Raw genomic sequence first — 23,550 nt, 5'->3', positions numbered from 1 at the left:
ATAGTTCAGGCATCCGTAACAAGATGCACGCTAGCAGTTCAAAAGGCTCCACAGAAAGCTATGGTAAGGTCCAGCTAACAAAGGAAACAGTACAGACAAGGATCAGCTCCAACTACTGACCAATTTAGCCATGGTCCTCGATCAAGTCGAAGCCTGGTCTGTGAAATGTGAGCTCTGTCCAATCCCCTCTGGGGATAACATTGCTTTACTTACTGGCCACCTGAAAGCTTTGACCAAGAACAAATTGTTGCTCTTCTGAGACTTGACGTAAACCCTTTTACTCCCATAAGGAGCATATGTCATCCACAAATGATCCCACCTTCCATGTACTACAATAAGTACTACTTTATTCTGCCATAACACAACTATAGTAAGCACTCCACTTCCAACAGAGTAAGTGTAGCAGTACCAGCTCAGGCCAGAGGGTAGAGGAGCTGGAGTTTGCGTTCCAGCATTCCAGTGTCCTTGCCTTCATTAATGAGCAGCTAATCAGCTGTGTATTTCTTCTGTCCACTGCGTAATTACAGATCTCATGGATGTGAACACAGACATCAGGCCCTCTAAACACCTGCCCCAGCTCTGCTCTATGTCACTGCCTCCCTACCACGACACACAGCCTGATGGATGGGCCTGATGAAAATGGTTGGCTGCCACTCAAGAGGATGGGCCTGATGGAAATGGAAATGCCTGGCTGTCACTCAAAGAGCCATGCCCATCCACACACGGACACGCACACGCGCACGCGCACGTGCACACGCACACGCACGCGCACACGCACACGCACGCGCACACGCACGCGCACACGCACGCGCACACACACACACACACACACACACACACACACACACACACACACACACACACACACACCTCTACACAATTGGGAAAAAACACACTACAAACACACCTGGTCAAACACTTTCAAACCCACCCCACAACCTCCCTCAGCATCACTGGTCTGGTGATGAAAGCCTCCTGGACCATAGCCCAGGGAAGAGCAGCTGCATCCGGGTGGATAGCCAAACTTAAACTTGTCTGGACTTCGCTTCAATGCTAAAGAATGATATACAGCCTTGACCTGTAGGAGTCAGTGGGGGCCCAATTAGGAGAGCCAGCGGGTCCACCAACACCAGGAGGAAGTTCAGAAAATAAAGTGTTTATTTGCCCTGTCTTGTTTTGTCTTTGGTTTTGCCCTTTGAATGTATTTCATTTTCTTATTTTCACCGCTTTAACATAGCACTTATTTGTGTAGCATGGAATCCCTCAATCCCTTTATCACTTGGTGTGATTTGTTTCTAAATGTATTGATCCAGTTGCATGATTTATTATGATAATGCTTTTTTTTTCTACTTGATTACCCTCAGCACTTAATCAGCCCTCGTCTTCCTCTTATTGTCGTCTTCCTCTCGTTGAACTGTCGCAGGTGACCCCCTCTGAGCTATCAACCTCCATTGATCCCTCAGGTAAAGAACCACCCCGTGTTCCCCCACCCTCTCCAGACCAGACTGACTTGCAATATGCGGACAGAGCAGGAAGTTGCAATAGGCACATGCAACCCAAGGTTTGATACCAGCACAAACAGAAACCCTCTTAAACTTAAACCTAACCCCTAAGCCTAAAATGTGCTCTTTTGTTTTACTTTTGGGGACCCGACGACACTTCTGGTACCCACAAGAATAGGAAAACCAAACACACACACACGCACACCGCACACACATACTGCAACAGACCTGCTGGCTTGTGGGTCCTTAGACACAGGGATATGCAAACGGTTGAATAATATGCAAATCCACTCACAAAAAGACAACTAATAGGAACATGTAAATTTACAAAGGCTACACAAACACGACAGACACACACAACAGGTGGCATGTCGGAGAGTAGTCTACTTTATGTTTTATTGTAATCTCACTGTTGATATTCATCATCTAGGGTATAATACACTGGCAGAGATGAGTATGTCTGAAGGACATGGCAATTCAGGACTGTTGTGTTTGTTTTCCTCTGTTGGACAGCAAGCGATGCATTTTATGTATTGAAAGGAAAATAAGTATTTTGAACAAAGTCACCTTTTCAAAATCAACCATTGATTTTGACACCTCTAAGAAGGTTTCCCCAGGACTGAAGAACATATTGTTTCAGTAAGGAAGACACACATTCACCTATAGCTTACTGTATCATATTTCTACTGTCCCCGTCATACTCTTCCTGTGGGTCTCTCCATTAGAAATCTATAGATACTGTATCAAACCACATCAAGGCTATTACATAAGGCATACCAGCGTGGGCCACAGCCTTCCTCCCTCCCTTTGTTTAGATCGTTTTCTCCTTACTGTCACCACCTTGAACCAGGTTGTTATTGCCTAGAGATTGATGAATCGAAAATATTTGGATTGTCTCTAAATTAATCTATCTTTATTGCAGCTTACAGGAAAGGGCTGACAGTGGCGGAAAAGAGGGAGTCGATTTGGGCCTCTGCTGTCCTACTGAAAAGATCCGCCCACGAACAGAACACACACACACGCAAGCGCACACCCCCAGCCTTCTTCGGGCACCCTAGAGCAACAGAATAGCACCACAGAGAGAGGAGACAACTCAGACACCTAACTAATCAACCCAGCAATTAGTGTTAGCATCATAAACCACTCTGAACCATAAAAAGGCTATTGAGCTGAATGTGGTTTTCATTACCTAACTCTCTCAGCCTGCTAATCAGTCCAACGCACTGGGCAGTAAGGGAAAACAGTGCCAGATAATCAACCTTTTAATCATACACACAGAGTGAGTTTATTTGGGCCACCCTGGTTTCATACGTTTTGGTTTTCATTTGTTTGGTTTTCATTTCATTTATGTAGCCACATAAACATCCAGTAAATGACCGCTGTTTGTTCATGAGTGTCCAAATGTAATGATCAGAGGAAGATAAAGGCATTACATCTCATTGCCTATTAAGTAATAATGCTCTATTTCTTTCCTCTGTAACACGTTCCTTCCGCACTCAGTCATAAGGCCGACATAACACATGACTGTCATATGACTGACGTAAGCCCAAATCACACGGAGGGACATTCGTCAACGGCGTGAATTTGCGTGTGCAAGAGTATTGTTTTCAAACAGGCAGCCTATTTGTCAGATCAACCATAACCTATACAGACGAATGTTTTTTTTATACTGTTCAACTTTAGCAAGGTAGGGGAAATCATAAAAATTCCTCTGATTTCCTTTCTACAAATGACCCCCTCAATCTCTAGATCAGATTGATTCATTTGAACCAAGGCACTCAACAACCATGCACTCTGTTTGAACTTTATTAATCTATCGTCTGTAATCAAAAACGGCGATACTGTCAAGAAATTCCATTGACAACGTGACATGTATGGATTTGAACCAGGGCTCCCGAGTGGCGCAGCGGTCTAAGGCACTGCATCTCAGTGCTAGACGCATCACTACAGACACCCTGGTTTGAATCCAGGCTGTATCACATCCGGCAGTGATTGGGAGTCCCATAGGGCGGTGTAACATCTGGGGTGTAGTGGGGAAGAAGTCAGGTGCAGGAAGCAGCGAGTTATGAGTAGCGTACTTTCATTTCCATCACAATAGTGAACAGACGCCGCCCAAAACAAATGCCCCAAACACGGGGACTTAAACAGTCCAGCAAAAACCCAAAACACACGGACAACCGTGACATACAGCCGTGTACAAACATGTACATCGAAAATAATCCCGCACAACCAGCAGGCGGGCCCTCTGGTAAATAAAGCCCTACCAATCACCTAAACTACACACAGGTGCAACCAATAAACATAAAAGGGGAAAACAGGATCAGTGGCAGCTAGTAGGCCGGTGACGACGACCGCCGAGCGCCACCCAAACAGGAAGGGGAACCACCTTCGGCAGGAGTCGTGACAGGCGGAGCACAATTGGCCCAGCATTTTCTGGATTTGGCCGGCGTAGGCCATCACTGTAAATAAGAATTTATTCTTAACTGACTTTCTGTCACGTTCCTGACCGGTTTTCTGTTATTTTGTATGTGTTTGACGGTCAGGGCGTGAGTTTGGGTGGGTAGTCTATGTTATGTGTTTCTATGTTGGTAATAGGGTGATCTGATATGGCTCTCAATTAGAGGCAGGTGGTTTTCATTTCCTTTGATTGAGAGCCATATTAAGGTAGGTGTTTTCACACTGTTTGTTTGTGGGTGGTTGTCTCCTGTGTCAGTGTCTGTGTATGTTACGCCACACGGGACTGTTTTCGGTTTTGTTTGTTCGTTCGTTTTATGTAGTCAGTTTTCCTGTTCATGCGTTCTTCGTGTTTCATGTAAGTTCGTCGTCCAGGTCTGTCTACGTCGTTTATTGTTTTGTATTTTTGTTCAAGAGTTTTTCGTCTTCGTCTGTTTGTTGTAAATAAATAATATGTCGAACTACAACGCTGCATTTTGGTTCAATCCCTGCTCCTCCTCTTCGGACGAAGAGGAGGAGGAAAGCCGTTACACTTTCCAAGTTAAATAAAGGTTAAATAAAATAACATTTAAATAAATAAATGTGTATATATATATATATATATGTATATATATACAGTATATATTTCTGAAACACAACCCAGTTGAATGTTGTTGCATTCTAGTATTGATACACATTTTTTATTGAAGCACTATCCTATACATAATATTGGCTTGCAGTTAAACTTATCATCACTAAATAGACACTTCGTAACAAAATAAAAGAATTCCATAGGTAACAATGCACAAAAGTTATTTTTCTATGCATAAACATGAGCAAAATAAACTTGCTATCACGTTTCAGGTAAGACCCAAATGCAGACTGTGTTGAAGTAACAATGTTTATTACAGCAACAGGGGCAGGCAATAGACAGGTCAAGACAGGCAGGGGTCGATAATCCAGAGTAGTGGCAAAGGCACAGGACGGCAGGCAGGCTCAGGGACAGGGGCAGGCAGAGTGGTCAGGCAGGCCGGCTCAGAGTCAGGACGGGCAAAGGTCATAACCAGGAGAGCGAGAAAAAGAGAGACTGGGGAAAAGCAGGAGCTGAGACAAAACGCTGAATGACTTGACCAACAAGACGAACTGGCAACAGACAAACAGAGAACACAGGTATAAGTACCCGGGGGATAATGGGGGAGATGGGCGACACCTGGAGGGGGTGGAGACAAGCACAAGGACAGGTGAAACAGACCGGGGCGTGACACTTGCTGCCTAATTGAACGCGAGATACGCTCAAGACGCCATTGATGCTCGGGGCCCTTCCGTTTTCCCTGATTCACTCCCATGCATTCTATTTCCCGTGTTAGCACGCTGGTTGACACGTGAATAAAAAAAAATCAACCTGTATGATTTGGGCTACAGACAACAGATGTCAGTATGAGATGAAAACGGCACCTCAAGTCTGTATCACACCCCTTGCATCGCGGATTATTTCCATAGAACGCCACAGCCGTTCCTTGATTATACCTGACTTATATGACACTGTCAAGTTGGAGAGTTTCAGAGTTCCCTCCTACAGTAAATCCATATTGTCAATTGGTATTGGCTTTATTTTCCAATGTATTCCAATGCAGTAACAATAGAATGCTGAAGTTAGGAAATATCCATGAAGTTCTAGGAAGTATTCTAAACTGCTGCAGTGTTATGAAGTTCCCGGCTAACTAATGAGCCTTTTGCCCGGCTCTCTCTTGTACGGACCCAACCAGAACGCTCCTTTAATGATAACAATAAATTAAGTTTCTCTGCTCTACTGAAGCCTGTAAATAATTAATTGGTTTCTTCAAAAGGGGATGTTTTTTTGCATGACCAATTTACTTCTTCCTGCATTGTGATCCAATGCTGCTGTATCAGCACTAGGAGGATTCTGATGAATGAAAAAAGCATCTGCAAAATATGAGCTATTTTGAAGTTGTTTTTTAACTGTGTTTTCATCTGATAACGAGATAAGATATGTAACTGATTTGAATGTGTCTGGCTAATGTATTGGAATTGTTCATGTTGCAGTAACAAAATATTACGCTAGTGGGCAGGCTACCTTTAACTCTCTCATACACACACATACGGTCATTGTTGCCTCTAGTTTTTTACTGTGGTCACAGTAAATGGTCATGCCATGGTTGCAGGAATAGCACACAATAGCAGGAAATAGGAGCTACGGATGGATGGCGCCTGTGTCACCGCAAGGGCCATGTCAATTCATGTTATATGACAGGCATATAGATCCAACATCAGAGCCAGAGTGAAAACCTCTGCAATTCACTTTCATCAATAATGGAGAAAGATCCGTCTCTGGAGTTAGCCCGAGCGACGACACCGCACTCCTATCGTTACCCCCTTCCTTCCCCTGTCTCTTTCATCCTCCCCCTCCTATTCTCTTCTGAAATCTTATGAGTTCGGAACTAATTTATTTTCTTTATGATTCCATAAGAATAGATTGTAGGTTGTGGATTCAAGGATAATAGCTTGGCATTGAATTCCATTTTTGACAGAAAAACATTGACAGATCTATAAATACCACTCGTTTTCTCTCCCAGGAAAGACTGGTAATGGGCTGGTAGTGGGAGGAAGGGAGGATGGGAAGGGAGGGGGGAGGTGAGGAAATAAGGGACGATGGTGAGAGAAACTTTGGCATTATTCACATGGCATTATTCACCCTCGTGTGGGGACTGTTTTAATCAATGTTTTTTCCCCATATCTGTCTCTCCCTCTGTCTCGCTCTGTCTTATGTCTCTGTTCTCTCTTTTCTCTCACAAGGTTTCTTGACCTCTCCATCCATAGCTCAATCTCAGTTTCATTGCTTCCCTCAAAGGCATTGACCTTCAGAATAATTCATTTTGCCTAACATACACTGAGTGTACATAACACTAGGAACACCTGCTCTTTCCCTGACAGACTGACCAAGTGAATCCAGGTGAAAGCTATGATCCCTTATTAATGTCACCTGTTAAATCCACTTCAATCAGTGTAGATGAAGGGCAGGAGACAGGTTATAGGATTGTTAAGCCTTGAGACAATAGAGACATGGATTATGAATGTGTACCATTCAGAAGGTGAAGGGGCAAGACAAAATATTTAAGTGCCTTTTGAAAGGGGTATGGTAGATGGTGCCAGGCGTACCGGTTTGAGCGTGTCAAGAACTGCAACGCTGCTGGGTTTTACACGGTCAACAGTTTCCCTTGTGTATCAAGAATGGTCCACCACCCAAAGGACATCCAGCCAAGTTGACACAACTCTGGAAAGCATTGGAGTCAACATGGGCCAGCATCCCCGTGGAACGCTTTCGACACCTTGTAGAGTCCATGCCCTGGCGAATTGAGGTTGTTCTGAGGTTAAAAGGGTTTGCAACTCAATAATAGGAAGGTGTTCCTAATGCTTTGCACACTCAGTGTAAGGTCCCTCGATAGAATATGATCACACAACATACATTGCTTAGCGTGGCTTTACCAGGAACCATCTGTACAGATCTGGAAGTTAGATATCAACTCAATTAGTTAATGGTTTAATAAAGTTCCATGTATAACATTATCCATTTATTATTATTGTTATAACATATTTAACATGGACACTGTATACCTGTGGCTTCTGATCTTTCAGTAAAAGTGAAATCTCAGCCCAGGTAAAACATACAGTCATACACGCACACACACATACCACTTCCTGATAACTCAGTGCTGCCAGCATCATCACCCCCACCTGCCTTCAGCACTATGCCCACACGGAGACTCAGTAGTCTCCGTAATCTACCACCACAGGCCAACAGTTCAACACCCCGCTCCTGTCACTCTCTCATTGCACGCCATCAATTTCCCTGTAGCTCTCTCTCCCCGACTCTCCCCTATCACTCCTATTACACCGGCCTTAATTGTGTCCCTGACCTCCATGGAAAATGACCCAATCACACGGCAATTGTAGCCTGAAATGAGAGTCCATATTTGCATTGTTCCCCTGTCACTGGGGATGGGATTTCTTTGGTGGATGGAGAGAAAAGGCTCCATGTTCAAGGAGAGGGAGATTGAGAGGCATTGTGAAGGGTTGGCTTTGAAGAGATCTCTGTGTAAAAAGCATGACAATCTCCTCACAATGGACATTGGCAGACTATATATAGTCATGGAAAATTTGAGTCCAAACGCTGGCTCGAGTTTTTAATATTCTTTCATTGAGTTTGCTTACAGTAACTTTATTTAAATTTGAAATGCTTAAAGGACTTAAGTGAAGTATATTGCCACATTTGAAACTAAATCTACAGCAAATGTGAGCTTCATTATGTACACTGCTCAAAAAAATAAAGGGAACACTTAAACAACACAATGTAACTCCAAGTCAATCACACTTCTGTGAAATCAAGCCCTTGTGAGACCATATGCTCAGAGCCCTTGTGAGACCATATGCTGACACATGCACATTTGTGGCCTGCTGGAGGTCATTTTGCAGGGCTCAGGCAGTGCTCCACCTTTCACAAAGGCGGAGGTAGCCCTCCTGCTGCTGGGTTGTTGCCCTCCTACGGCCTCCTCCACGTCTCCTGATGTACTGGCCTGTCTCCTGGTAGCGCCTCCATGCTCTGGACACTACGCTGACAGACACAGCAAACCTTCTTGCCACAGCTCGCATTGATGTGCCATCCTGGATGAGCTGCACTGCCTGAGCCACTTGTGTGGGTTGTAGACTCCGTCTCGTGCTACCACTAGAGTGAGAGCACCGCCAGCATTCAAAAGTGACCAAAACATCAGCCAGGAAGCATAGGAACTGAGAAGTGGTCTGTGGTCACCACCTGTAGAATCAGTCCTTTATTGGGGGTGTCTTGCTAATTGCCTATAATTTCCACCTTTTGTCTATTCCATTTGCACAACAACATGTGAAATGTATTGTCAATCAGTGTTGCTTCCTAAGTGTACAGTTTGATTTCACAGAAGTATGATTGACTTGGAGTTACATTGTGTTGTTTAAGTGTTCCCTTTATTTTTTTGAGCAGTGTATATCAACCTAGTGTCATACCATCTCCACTAATACCTGACACTCTGCCCTCTCAAAGCCAGAGCTTTCAGACCTGTTCTTAACGTCAACACCCAGTGATAAACCAAAGAAAATGTCAAAAGAAAGTCCTTGAACTGCTCTTGACGGCCAGAATATTGTACGTTTAAAGGTTTTAAGCTAAACTGCCTCTTGGTCTTTGTTATCCAAAGCGGCAAGTTTCTCCTGGTCAAGGAGAGTGAATGAGAGAGTTTTAATCTGGGTTGTATTCATTAGGGCACGCAGTAGAAAACATTTAAAAACGGAAATCAAAAATGAGCATTTATAGGCACAGTCCAGGCACATCAAGCTGGTCTCAGAGCACTTCATATTATTCTGTATGTAAATCCGAGATGCTTCATTTAGTATGATATGTTACATTTTGTATGGTATGTATTCATTTGTGGATGTCCATCACCCATTTCGTATGATATGTCACGAATTACAATTCGTATTATATGTTACGAATTTGCAAAATGTACAATATGTTACGAACCAGCAAAATGTATAATATGTCATTAATTCTAGCTAGGTGCCTATTGTTAGCTAGCTGGCTAACTTTAGGTTAGGGTTATGTTTAGGAGTTAGGTTAAACGGTTAAGGTTAGGGTTAGGGGAAGAGTTAGCTAAAAGGGTTTTAAGGTTAGGATTAGGGGAAGGGTTAGCTAAAATGCTAAGTAGTTGCAAAGTTTCAAAAAAGTAGTAAGTAGTTGAATTTGCTAAAATGGTCCATAATGAAATTAAAACTCATAACCTTTGGGTTGCTAGATGTTTGTGTTAAACGCCCAACCAACCACCCTACTTCAGTGTTTGCCTTAGCCACCTGTTTTATTTTAACCATACCAAACATAATACATCATACTAATTTGAGTGTCCTGGATTTACGTTTACTATGTTACATCTAATCTATGAGACCAGGCTGAATGAACATGACCCAGGCTGTAAGCAGAGAGACAGACCTGTTGCAGGGCTGCATCCAGATAAACTGACTGTGCCATAAAGGCTGGTCTGGTCCAAGCCAGAAGAGTAGGCCCTGATTACAGCAGCTGCACTCAGATTGAATTCAGGAGGCAGCAAAAACGAATCAATCAGTGATGAAGACCAGGCGGCCTAAGTGGACTATAAGAGGACCCAACCAAGAAGAAGTTGTGTGTGTGTGTGTGTGTGTGTGTGTGTGTGTGTGTGTGTGTGTGTGTGTGTGTGTGTGTGTGTGTGTGTGTGTGTGTGTGTGTGTGTGTGTGTGTGTCAAAAAGATCCCAGGAATGGTTGAATACTGCTCTAGAGTGGCCAGCAATGAGTCCAGATCTGAATCCCATCAGAAACCTATGGTGAGATCTGAAAACAGCAGTTTCTGGAAGGCACCCCTCAAACTTTGAAGAATTGGAGTAGTGTGCAGCTGAAGTGTGGGACAAGTTGCCAGTGAAAGGTGCAGAAAGCTCCTGGGTGCCAAGAAGCTGACGGCTACAAAAAGCTTATTTTTGGAGTTATCTTCGCCAAAGGCTGTTTAACCCAAAGTTAGCTCCTAGGTGCCAATAATTGTGTCCATGCCATTCATTTGAATTTTGTTAATTAACATTGGAACGTAAGTCGTCGTCCCCCCCACCCCCCCCCCAAAAAATGTGACAATCCAATAACAACGTGTGGAGACCATTTTTGTTTCATCTACATTTATGTTAAAAGAAATAGGGAAACATTTCAGAAAAGTGCATGGGTGTCAGTATATTGTATTTGTAATACAGAATGTGAAATCCACATTTTTACGAAGCTCACTCCTTACTCTCTATACTACGTAGTAGTTGTCCCTCGAGATTACAAGATCACAGAGGGCTTCGCACTTTTGGGGATGTATGGAGTTCATTCGGTGTGCTAAGGAAAAACTGGATCTAACACAGGTTTCAGTAACAATTTACTTTGACTACATATCCATAATTCATTCCTTACAAGCATTTCATGAATGTGTTATAACAGGTCCTAACCGCATTATTAAAAGTTATTGAAACTGTTTCATTAACACACTTAAATGTCTTACTCACATCTACCACAGAGAACGAGAACCCACAGTCCTTGGGAGCGGGCCGCGTCGGTGGCACTGTGTTATCCTCAAAGTGGGCTAAGAAGGTGTTTAGCTTGTCTGGGAGCAAGACGTCGGTGTCCGAGACGTGGCTGGTTTTCCCTTTGTAATACGTGACTTTCTGTAGACCTTGCCACATACGTCTCGTGTCTGAGCCGTTGAATTGCGACTCCACTTTGTCTCAGTACTGGCGTTTTGACTATTTGATTGCCTTATGGAAGGAATACCTACACTATTTGTATTTGACCATATTCCCAGTCACCTTTCCATGGTTAAATGCGATGGTTCAGCTTTCAGTTTTGCGTGAATGCTGCCATCTATCCTCGGTTTATGATTTGGGTAGGTTTTAATAGTCGCCGTTGGAACAACATCCCCTATACACTTCTTGAGGAACTCAGTCACCGTGCCAGTGTAAGCGTCAATTTTATTCTCAGAGGCTACCCGGAACGTATCCCAGTCTGCGTGATCAAAACAATCTTGAAGCATCCAATTGGTCAGACCAGCGTTTAATAGACCTTAGCACAGGTTCTTCTTGTTTGAGTTTCTGCCTATAGGAAGGGAAGAGCAAAATGGAGTCGTGATCTGATTTGCCGAAGGGAGGGTGGGGGAGGGCCTTGTTGGCATCTCGAAAAGGCAAGTAGCAGTGATCTAGTGTTTTCCCTAAACGAGTACTACAGTCAATGTTTTATAGAACTTCGGTAGCTTTTTCCTCAAATTTGCTTATTTAAAATCCGCAGCTACAATAAATGCGGCCTCAGGATATGTAGTTTCCAGTTAAATAAAGTCCAGTGTAGTTCCTTGAGGGCCATCATGGTATCGGCTTGAGGGAAATATACACGTCTGTGACTCTAACCAAAGAGAATTCTCTTGGGAGGTAATACGGTCGGAAATTGATTGTGAGGTATTCTAGGTTGTGTGAACAAAATTACTTTCTGTATGTTATCACAATCACACCATGAGTAGCTAATCATGAAGCATACACCCCCGCCTTTCTTATTCCCGGAGAGTTCTTTATTCCTGTCTGCTCTGAGAACTCAGCTTGCTGTATGGATGGGGAAAGTATTTCCCAAGACAACCATGATTCCATGAAACAGAGTATGTTACAGTCCTTGATGTCTTTCTGGAAGGAGATCCTCGCAATTAGCTCATCTACTTAATTGTCCGACACTGAATGTTAGTGAGTAATATACTCGGAAGTAGTGGATGGTGTGCCCATCTCCTGAGTCAGACTAGAAGTCCACCTTGAATACCTCTTCTCTGCCAGCGGCGACGTGGAGCAGCCTCTGGGATAAGTTCAATTGCCCTGTGGGGTATGAACAAAGGATCCAATTTGGGAAAGTCGTATTCCTGGTCATAATGCTGGTGAGTTAACGCCACTCTGATATCCAAAAGTTATTTCCGGCTGTATGGAATAACACGAAAAACGTCCTGGGCTAATAATGTAAGAAATAATACTGCAAAAAAAAGAAAAACACTGCAAAGTTGCTTAGGAGCTAGAGGTGCCATGTCTGTTGGCACGTCAGACTCATTAAATTAAAAAAATCTTCATCCAATTCGAGGTGAGTAATCGCTATTCTAATATCCAGAGGCGCTTTTCGGTCATAAGAGACGGTAGTAGCAACATTATGTACAAAATAAAAAACACAAAATAGCACAAATGGCCCATCCCCTCTGGCGCCAATACTGTATGTATGAGTCTGAAAATGGGGAATTTCATTTAAAGCTTTGAACATGAATATTTGTGTAAATCTATTCAAGAAAAGTCAAACAGAAAAATGTCAATAGTAGGATTCTTTGGTGATGTCCTCAGCAATTGTTTTTTATGCTACATCTGGAAAATGTAGATAAAATGATCCTATCTGTGTTGTGTCTGTATTAGTTTGATAAGTGAGGCATGTTTATATATGCTTTATGAATGCTGTTTGAGATCCCGGAATGCCCTGTCAGCAGCTGGGGAGAGGTGAGTGGAGACAAGGGGAAGCCAGTTTGCAATAGCCCCGGATAAAGCGGCGATAAAAGTTAGCGAACCCCAGGAAATGTTGCAGCTGTACTCTGGACGTAGGCTGTGGCCAATATACCACCACTCTCACCATCTCAGGATCCATCTGTATACTCCCAGCAGCGATGATGTAACCCAGAAAGGGGATGGTGGAGCGATGGAATTCACACTTCTCTGCTTTTACAAAAAGCTGGTTCTCCAGGAGGCTTTGGAGAACCTGTCAGACGTGGATCACATGTTCTTGGGTGGAGTGGGAGAAGACAAGGATGTCATCAAGGTAGACGAAGACGAACCGGTTCAACATGTCATGGAGAACGTCATTAACCAGAGCCTGGAACACAGTAGGGGCGTTGGTAAGGCCAAATGGCATGACCAGATACTCGTAGCGACCACTGGACATGTTGAAGGCAGTCTTCCACTCGTCCCCTTCCTGAATCCGCTCCAGGTGGTAGGCGTTCCATAGGTCCAGCTTGGAGAGCACGGTGGCCCCCTGCTCAAAGGCCAAGGAGATGAGAGGTAGCGGGTACCAGTTCTTCACAGTGATGTCGTTAAGACCCCGGTAGTCGTTGCACATGCCCAGGGTTTTGTCCTTCTCCACTAAGAACCCTGCTCCGGTGGGGGAGGCAGAACGACGGATGAACCCTGCAGCTAGGGGAGTCCTCAATGTAGGTCTCCATAGCCTTGGTCTCCAGACCCGACAGAGAGTACAGTCATCCCCGGGGCGGAGTGGTGTCTGGGAAAAGGTCAATCCCGCAGTCATATGGTCGGTTCTGCGGCTGCGAAGTGGGCAGGGCCTTACTGAACACCTGCCGGAGGTCCTGGTACTCCTCGGGAATGGTGGAGAGGTCCTGGGCAACTTCCGAGGCCCCAGGAAGACGTCCCAGGGCAGGCTGCACTGACTTCAGGCAATGGGCGTGACAGAACGTGCTCCAGCCCATGATAGCACTGGCAGACCAGTCAATGAGGGGATTGTGTCATTGGAGCCATGAGATTCCCAATACCACGGGAACCTGAGGAGACATAATGAGCAGGAACTAGATCGTCTCACTGTGGTTCCCTGACAGATGTAGGTTGATGGGGGTGGTATTGTGGGTGACCCGGTCTATAGAGCGCCCGTCCAGTGCTCTAACGTCCATGGGAATAGAGAGGGGCTGAGTGGGTATACCCAACTCGGAAGCGTCCATAAAGCTTGCATTGGCGCAAGAGTTGATAAGTACCCAGAGAGATTTTGACTGTTTCCCCCACAGCAATATGGCATGAAAAGGGATGCAAGTAAGGGGAGAAGAAAAGTTCTCCATATGGCCCACCAGAGTACTCGCTCTTACCGGTGAGCCTGGTCTTTAGTGGACTGGTAGAGACGAAATGACCAGTAGTCCAGTAATACAGGCAGCTCTTAGCGTGAAGCCAGTATAGCCATTCAGCTGGAGACAGCTTAGCTCTGACTAGTTGCATGGGCTCGGGAAGAGGTGAATCGGCTATCTTCAGAGGCTCTCAGGGGAACACGGGTAGCATCGGGTTCTCTCTGCCATGGAGCCGTCGGGGACTACCGGGATACCTCGGAGGCGAGGTGGAATCCTTGGACGGGTGAGTGAAATCGAATCTCCTCTCCTTCCTTAGTTCCCCTAGTTGCCCATTGATCTGAATGGTCAAGGCGATGAGCGAGTTGAGATCCGTTGGTTGTTCCTGGGCTGCAAGCTCATCCTTTACTTTCTCCGATACTCTGTGTAGGAACATGTCGAACAGCGTTTCTGGGTTCCTCGCACTCTGAAATCCACCGTATAGTCTGCCACACTGCGGGAGTCTTGACGCAGCTGGAGCAGCTTGCGAGCAGCTTGCGAGCAGCCTCTCTCCCGGACAACAGAGAATCAAACACCTTCCGAACCACCTCCACAAAGTCCTCCAGACTGAGGCAGACGGCAGATTGTTGCTCCCACACCGCCGTAACTAAAGGTGAGTGCCCTCCCGGCCATCAGCGTTATGATGTACGCTATCCCCAAGCAGTCCGAGGGGAACGAAGAAGGCTGCAGCTCAAAAATGAGTGAGCATTGGGAGAGAAAAGCCTGACAGGTTCCGGAATCTCTAGCGTAGCACTCCGGAGGAGGTAAGCGGGGTTCTCGGGACACTAGGGTAGGCTGGGAGATTACGAGTGTGTCCCGCTGCCCAGTGGGGAATCTGAGGAATTGCTCCAGCAAGGTAACGAATGCCTGGTTATGGTGTTCTGTCACGGTATGGAGTCCCTCCATAAGACCTTGAAGTAACTCCTTTTGTTTTCCAAGGGTAGCTCCTTGCAGGGAGACAGCATTGAGGAGCTGGTTTGAGTCTGCTGGGTCAGATTATAGACATGCCTTCGGTGACAGGATTTTTTTCGCGGAAACAGGTAAACCAGAGGGCTTGCAAATATTTGGGTCTGGGGGAGACCAATGTGTCAGGTCTCCCTCGCGAAGAAGCTACTGTCCCAGAACACCATGTTATTGGCGGTATGCCCATTATTATATAATGGAGGAGCAAATGGGGATTTGCATCGAAAGTAGATCAACAAAATCGACACACTTCCAGTTTTATTTTATTTTTATCCAGGAGGCTTTTGCACCATGTTTGTTTAATTAATTTCAATGCTGTATGAGGAGGGGTCCGTCAAGTTTTTCCCAGCATTACATTGACTACTGCACACGCCAGAAAATCCCGCCAATTTAAGCACCGCCTTCACCCAAAGCTAATACATCCAAATAACCAGTGATGAAAAACCCAGGCACAAGAACTACTGGTGCTCGTTAGCGGTTGCATCCCATAGTCTCTTGACAGATCAAATCAAATCACATTTTATTTGTCACTTGCGCCGAATACAACAGGTGTAGACCTTACAGTGAAATGCTTACTTGCAAGCCCTCAACCAACAATGCTTTCAGAAGTTTTAAGGAAAAAAAGTGTTAAGTAAAAAATAGATAAGTAAATAAAAGTACCAAATCATTCAACAGCAACAGTAAAATAAACAGTAATGAGGCTATATACAGGGGGTACCGGTACAGAGTCAATGTGCGGTGGCACCGGTTAGTCGAGGTAATTGAGGTAATATGTACATGTAGGTAGAGTTAGTGACAATGCGTATATAATAAACAGAGAGTGGCAGCAGCGTAAAAGAGGGGCCTGGGTATCCCTTTGATTAGCTGTTCAGGAGTCTTATGGCTTGAGGGTAGAAGCTGTTAAGAAGCCTTTTGGACCTAGACTTGGCGCTCCGGTATTCCGCCGCACAGAGAACAGTCTATGACTAGGGTGGCTGGAGTCTTTTACAATTTTTAGGACCTTCCTCTGATCAATGGTACCATTTATGTTTACGTAGTCTATCCACTAAATATTATGAAAATGTGAACGCTCAAAATCTCAAACTGCCTCTCCTGATGCGTAAAGACACTCTACCCTACTTTGTCTGTTCACCTGTCTGTATGTTTGTCTGTCACACCTCACAGGTGTCTGTGTGTCTCTCTGAGGGACGCAACATTAAACCCAGAGCATTTCCTCCCGATCCTCTCCTTTTTGAGAATGACCTCTTTCCAAGCAGTTTTTATCCTCTCTGCAAACAGTGCCTTTCAGCACCAGCTAGGGAGCATTCAAAAAACACCGCTCCCCAAAGCCCAGTGCAATTGCCCCGGTATTGTCCACACATCCACACATCCGCTGCTCTGAGAATGGAGGGAGAATGGAGGGAGGGGAGGAAGACGAGTTGTGAACACTCCACATGCTGCATCTGAAATATGACAGGCAGCTGTACAAACAACTGACTGTAAACTAGAGTGTTTCCGGAGGATTGTTTAAAAACTGAATGTTACAAACTGCAACAGATGTGAACTTAACTGAGAGGGAATAAGATTGGATTGTGGTGTTGAGAATTTCCTCTAAATGTCTGACAACAGAGGTGGCATTGGGGAATTTTGGTCCCAAAACACTTTCTTTTTACAGTGTGCAATGTCTATTAAATGGGTAAATTGTAAATTCAAATACTAGCTCTGCGTATTTGCAAGGCAAAATGTAGTGCTGAGTTTCAGACCCACCTCTAACCTTAAATGCAGTACACCAGGTTTTGAGCTCAGAAGCTGCCTGCCCTGCTCCACACTTGAAAACAGTGATTGTTTCATCGTGTTAAAATATTCTGATAATGCCTAGTTCATCTTAGTTTTATCACTGTCCTTCCAACTCAATGACACTTCAAAAGCACTGTTTGGCTCCAGTTCCTGTTGTTTTCAGAGGAGAGGTGGATAGTGAGACTCCTAGGAGGTGATAGAATATACATGTCTCCTCTCATATCGCCACACTGCTACAGCTAAAGCTAGGATATCAGACTCCAAAACGTCCTGACCACCACATCATTAATCACACTGTTACATTTGGCTTTGAGTAATTACCCTCTGTGAGATACTTCTTCACACACACGCACACGCACACACACTGCATGACAGCACAAACACACACACACACACACACATACACACACACACAAAGAGACTCACATACTGATATATAGTAATAATCACACATACATTACTTATGCAGCATACATTCATACTTACACACTAGCACATACAGTAGAGAAACACATTTGCACATGCATTTGTACCTGCAAATACTCCTACTTTTCTTTACACTTACGCACTCTAGCTCACGCACACACAGTCTCACACGCAGGGAATTTCAAGGGTACACCGTGCAGTAGAGGGCTGTGTTTAGGAGGTGTTGGACAGGTCATGGAGCCCTCCTGCTCGGGGAAGGGGTCAGTAAGTCTGGGCCTGATGAAATCCTCCACCTGTCCTCATTCATCAAGCCCACAACACATATTAATTATCCCACACCTTCAGCCTAACAGCAGAGGACAGACGCTCACCCCAACTCGCCGCTCTCCGCTCCCATAGAGCACAGGCCCTCACTCACATACTGGGCTAATGTACGCTTTAAATACAGCTGCAGTACCACTATATTGATCTGAGGCCTTGGGAGTATGTCTCTGTCCTAATATGGACACCGTTCAGAATGACTGTAATATGTATAATAATACGCCATTTAGAAGACACTTTTATTCAAAATGAATTACAGTCATGCGTGCATCATTTTTTTTGCATGGGTGGACCCAGCGGGAATCGAACCCACAATCCTTGGCGGTGCAAGCGCCATGCTCTACGAACTGAACCACACAGGACTGTAGTACTCTGTGATGTTTGTATAGTAAGTCAAACTGCAAGTTATTGCTACTGCCTTATGACAAGCTGTCTTGAAAGGCATTTACTCGCATTCTCCAGGTTATTCCCCTGAAACTCCTTCCTTAATTGGGAGTGGATCATTAGTGTGTTGAGACATATTTTTTTTAAACCATATTACATGTTACAGTGAGACAGAGAAAGTCGTGCATCCATGCAGCGAGGGCTCTTTGAAGCACATGACAAGATAAAAGTCCTCTAAATGACCGTGCTTGGGCTTCAATGGTTGGGCGGCGACAAGTAACCCCCCTCGCTCCGAAACCCCCCCTCCCTCCCAATCAGCCCATTCCCATATCTCCCATTTTGTCTTGCCACAAGTCAGATGCAGAGCACCGACTCACTGGGAAAAGATTGGTCAATTAGGACGGCCACAAAGATAAAAGTCCCATTATCTGAGCAGTGGCGGCCATACGTTGATCAAATTAATGAGGGCTTTTCAACAGTGACGAGGGCCGGACAGAGAGGGACCACTCCTCCCTGCCTGGTGCGAACAGAAGAACAGAAAGAATGATCAATTATCTATGGAGTTGGAGGCAGCACGGTGACTTAGACAGTTAATTGATCTTCATTACCTTAATTATGGCTGCAATGTGGAGCGGAGAGCTGAAAACCACTGTTGAATGATTCCGTCAGAACCTATACCCTTTTAAGTGATCTGCCGACCTTGAAACTAGCAGTGAAACTGCAGTCTGTGTCAAAGTGAGCCTAAATAAGTGAGGTGTGTGTGTGTGTGTGTGTGTGTGTGTGTGTGTGTGTGTGTGTGTGTGTGTGTGTGTGTGTGTGTGTGTGTGTGTGTGTGTGTGTGTGTGTGTGTGTGTGTGTGTGTGTGTGTGTGTGTGTGTGTGTGTGTGTGTGTGTGTGTGTGTGTGTGTATATACTGTACATGCATACATACGTGCACGCACATAACAAAAACATCTCAATTTATCAAAATGTTCACAACGCTTTCCTCGTTAAACTCGAAAACTCAACCATACACTCCATCCCACCAGATCCCAGATCTCCTTGTGAGTGTAAATGTATGTGATCGGATCACTCATATCCTCCCAGCACACGGTTCACTGCACAGCCTGTGTGCTTCTCTCTGTCCTTGTGTTTGAATAAACAACATCTGAGATGGCAGCGTCTGTACAATATGTGTCATAAAGCTGCCACCCTGCTCTCTTTATGTCCTGACCCCTGTTCCCCAGGGAGGGGGTTATGGGAACGTTGTAGAGACAGGTCAGTGACATTCCTGGCACCCCTGTCCCGCTCCACTCACTCCTCAAGATGCCCCCCCCCCCCCCCATGTCCCCCCCCCCCCCCCCCCCCGGCCCTGTAAATGTACATGAGATGAGATACATATCTTCAGGATACCATGCTTTTAGCAGGGCTAAGTGTATGCACAACCCGTCAGCTGAGACTGTGACACATTATCTTATGCTATATTTGTTCAGAGGGATTTTAGGGTAAGCTTTAGGATGACCCTTAAAGGGAAAGATATATTTTGAATACGTGTGTTTTATTGTTCAGCTACTTAAAGAGAAACTTCAAAATGTTTCAACTTCATATTCACCATCTCCAGCAGCACCCCAACATCAACATACGTGAAAATGGTTTCTAAATTTTGGAGTAAAAAAATATATTGAGAAAGATAAGTGTTTCCAATGACGTCAGTTGTGTGCATCATGTGGTTTTAACCAATCATGAGTAGGCATTGCCTACTAATTGCCTTCCAATTGTCTGCTCATTGGTTGACGATGTTGGGGTGGTGCCGGAGAGGATGGCTATGAATATGAAGTTGAACCATTTTGAAGTTTCCCTTTAAAGTGGTTGAAAAATGAAGCACCCTGATTCAAAATGTATCTACCACAACTTCACACCGTGGTATGTAGCTTATAGTGCAGTAGTAACAGAGTAATAACAGTAACCCTCTGTGAGAAAAGGACTAATTACATCTTGAATCCAAACAAATGGGATATTGTCCTTAAACTGAGTGTAATAAGGTCTTGATGTGTGGGCAAGTGAGGGGTTAATGTGATTTGAAGTCTAGCGAGATGTAAACGGATATCAGATCAAATCGGTTGGCTGAAACTGAGATGCAATTGAATACATTTGTAAATGTCTAAATGAACCTCGTGCTTCCCAGTGAAATTAACTTCACCGAACAAGCTTCTACCAGATATAATGAAACTGTTCAGATGGATTTTATTCACTTATAACGGCAAAGCGGATTATTTTAGATCGCTTCTTGTTTTAGTGTGTATTTTAGAATGGGTGTGTGTGTATTGCTGATGTGCGTGCGTGCATCTGTCTGCGTGTGCATTTGTACGCACGCGTGTTTGTGCATGTGTGTTTTTTTTCTGTGTGCGTGCCTTCGTATGTACGTGTGCGTGCATGTGTGTGTGTGGCGCATCATGGCCCCTCACAGCAAGCAAAAGAAAATGTTTGTCCTCACGCCAATATCGAGTTTCTGCTCACTCAGAGGAGGCATCAAATAATTTAAGATAATGTGTCTGTGTATCCCCAGCCCACGTCTTCTAACACCCAAGCCTAATCCCACCAATAACCTTTGAGGACAAGGGCTTTGCTGTAATTCACCACCTAAATTCATAAACACGCACTGTGTGCGGAGGCTAAACTTTTGTGCAAATCCCACCTGAAACTGCACTCTGCACAAAACCACAGATAGACGTTTTGACTCAGTACTATGCAGTGCAAGGACTGCTCTCTCTCTCTCACACTCTCTCTCTCTCTCTCTCTAAAGAATTTCTACCAGGATCAAGTGAGGGGAAATTTGAATGACTTCATGGAGTTGCTGCTCTCGTTCAGTTTACTCTCAGAATAAGCTTTCCACATGTTTTCAATATGTTTGCAAAAGCACAAGAAATACAGGCCCAGCTGCTGTACTTGCACAACAGTCGGTGACTTAAAAAATAGTAAAGATATATTGAGCATCACCAAGGTTGGGACAGAACTGGTCTAAAACAAATGGTTGCACCTTGTATTTTAGTTGCAGTCTATCTGAGGGAACAAACAGTACCTTGGTTTTGTCATACAGGGCGTGGTTGTCAAGACACATCCCCCTCTCCTTCCTGGCAAACCTCCTCAGATCTCTCTCAAACTGCTGTGGAAGAATATAATCACAACTCATATCTCTTCTTATTCTTTTTCATTTAATTGATCTCCCTTTTCCGCCACCCTCGGTTTACTTTATTCCTCAACAGTAAGACGTCTGCCATATTAGATCAGTTCCTGGGATTTAGCTATGCATTCATTCATAGCTGCGGGAAGATGTTTGGGGGTGGGGGTGCTGCAATTTTTAAAGCCGCTACAGACGGCTATATCAGTCCGCTCATGCAGGACTAGAAAAGGAACAGTACACAAATTTTGTGAATTTTTTATGCATTTTTAAACTAGATTTGTTTTTAATTCAGATTTTACAGGGGGTAATGCGGCACCCTCAGCACCCCTACTTCCCATTGCTATGTATGTATTTCTCATCATCAATGTTTTTTGGGGGGTTATTGACTACTCTGTCGAGCACTACGTGAATTGGATCATTTTTTCCCCCAAATTGAATTTTTCCTTATTCAAACGTGTCCTGAGAGCAGCTCTGCCTCGAGACCAGAAACTAATGTGAATCGTTGCCCTCAGAACAAGACTGAATAAGGAAATCTCCACCAAGCTTGTTTTTGTTATGGTTTTAGTCAATGGAGGAATGAATGTGGATGTCTTGGCATCCTCATAAATTTTACATGAATTTGATTCATGCCTACCCTGGAGCCGGTCCAGCCCAGGAGGGCAAAGGCATAGCGGTCAACAGGTGGGGCCACCAGGTCCACCCGTACGGCCCTCCAGCCCCTGCTCTCCCCTGGGTCCTTCTGCAGCCCTCCATCCCCCTCCATCTGTCCCTCCTCCAGTCTCAGGATCAGGAAGCACTTCTCGAAGTGGTCCATGGCCTCGAACCTGCGACTAGGCAGCTTGCTCATGTCAAAGGTGGAGCCCTGGTGCTCACAGTATAGCAGAATGCCCTTGTGAGGAGATAATATTAATAACTGTGGACATAGAGGCACTGTTATATAATAAAATAAATATTGACATTATACATTTAATATAGGTATTGACATTGTACATTTTATGCTGCTACTGTACTTCAGTGCCTGATGTATTTTATTATGAATATTGAGTTGTGAATTTGCACATTTCTATATAGCCTCATGGTAGAAGCATATCATTATGCAAATATCAAAGTAAAAATTGCCTGAAAATCAAGCAAGTTTAATCACAGGGCTGTTAGGTAAGCCAAGTAACATGAAACATCTGGAACCATTAGAAACAGATGTCTAGAACTGCCACCAGTTTATGGTCTGCAACTGAGTTAAATAAGCCAACTGTGAGATCCCAACTAAATAACAACCTTCAAAATCCCGAACAATAGGGGGCCAGTCTGACTCACTGGCACACGGTTCCACTTCATGGAAAATAAAATCACCCCCAAGTAAGACATCCCTTTTAAGCAGAAAGAAAGTAACGGAGACAAGAAGAGAGAGAGAGCGAGAGAGAACAAATTGGGTGAGAGATAGAAAAAGAGAGAGTGGGAGATATAAAAAGAAAGAGAAACATGGTTGAGGGATGACAACAGAGAAGAAAGAGATATATAGGGAGAGATACGGTTGGATAAGAGAAAAGGGAGAGCGGGAGCTGAGTAGAGAAGATGAGATAGGGGACAGATAGTGGAGAGTAGGCAGTAGCAGGAAGAGGATTGATTTCCTCTGGGCTTTGGCCCGGGTGGTTATGTAGCTTCCCCAGTCCAGGAGCGCTAAGGAGATTAACATTACAAATTGTCAATTTAATTCCAGCACCCACAGTAATTGTGGGGATGCTGTGTTCCTCTTGCTGCCCATAAATCTGCCAGGCTCTTCTTAAAACGGCAATCAGCAGTAGAAGTAATAACAAAGCGGCCTCCCCGCCCTTTGTTTGGTAAAAATCTGAGGGATGAGGCTGGATAAATTGAACCACTCTCAAATTCATAGACAGAGCTATGAATTCAAGCATTGGCCGTCCATGAAATCAAAATGATAGTTTTACCCATGTTTTGAGGCATATATCCTTGCTGTAGTGTTTGTTTACATTTTCTTTGATTACAAACATTAGAGTAATACAAGCTTATATTTTGGGTTCAGATGGGGAAGGACAGTTGAACTAAGCTCATGAGGCATTTATAAGCTATATTCTTTAAGATTCAATGGGTACA

General features: G+C 44.4%; 1 protein-coding gene and 1 long non-coding RNA gene across 2 annotated transcripts in view; one reads left to right on the top strand and one right to left on the bottom strand.

Annotated features, from left to right (window-relative positions):
* dntt (deoxynucleotidyltransferase, terminal) overlaps positions 1-23,550 on the bottom strand; it is a 140,789-nt gene that overhangs the window by 6,407 nt on the left and 110,832 nt on the right. The window contains exons 9-10 of the mRNA XM_055901993.1: positions 22,073-22,327; positions 21,337-21,420 (exon numbers count right to left, since the gene is read on the bottom strand). Of these exons, the coding sequence (XP_055757968.1) occupies positions 21,337-21,420; positions 22,073-22,327 (339 nt within the window). The remainder of the gene's footprint in view (positions 1-21,336; positions 21,421-22,072; positions 22,328-23,550) is intronic.
* LOC129836155 (uncharacterized) overlaps positions 1-23,550 on the top strand; it is a 209,314-nt gene that overhangs the window by 76,647 nt on the left and 109,117 nt on the right. The window lies entirely within an intron of this gene.

Source organism: Salvelinus fontinalis, chromosome 37 (assembly GCF_029448725.1).
Source record: "Salvelinus fontinalis isolate EN_2023a chromosome 37, ASM2944872v1, whole genome shotgun sequence".
NCBI classification, from domain to species: Eukaryota; Metazoa; Chordata; class Actinopteri; order Salmoniformes; family Salmonidae; genus Salvelinus; species Salvelinus fontinalis.
This window is presented reverse-complemented; position numbering and strand designations above follow the sequence as displayed.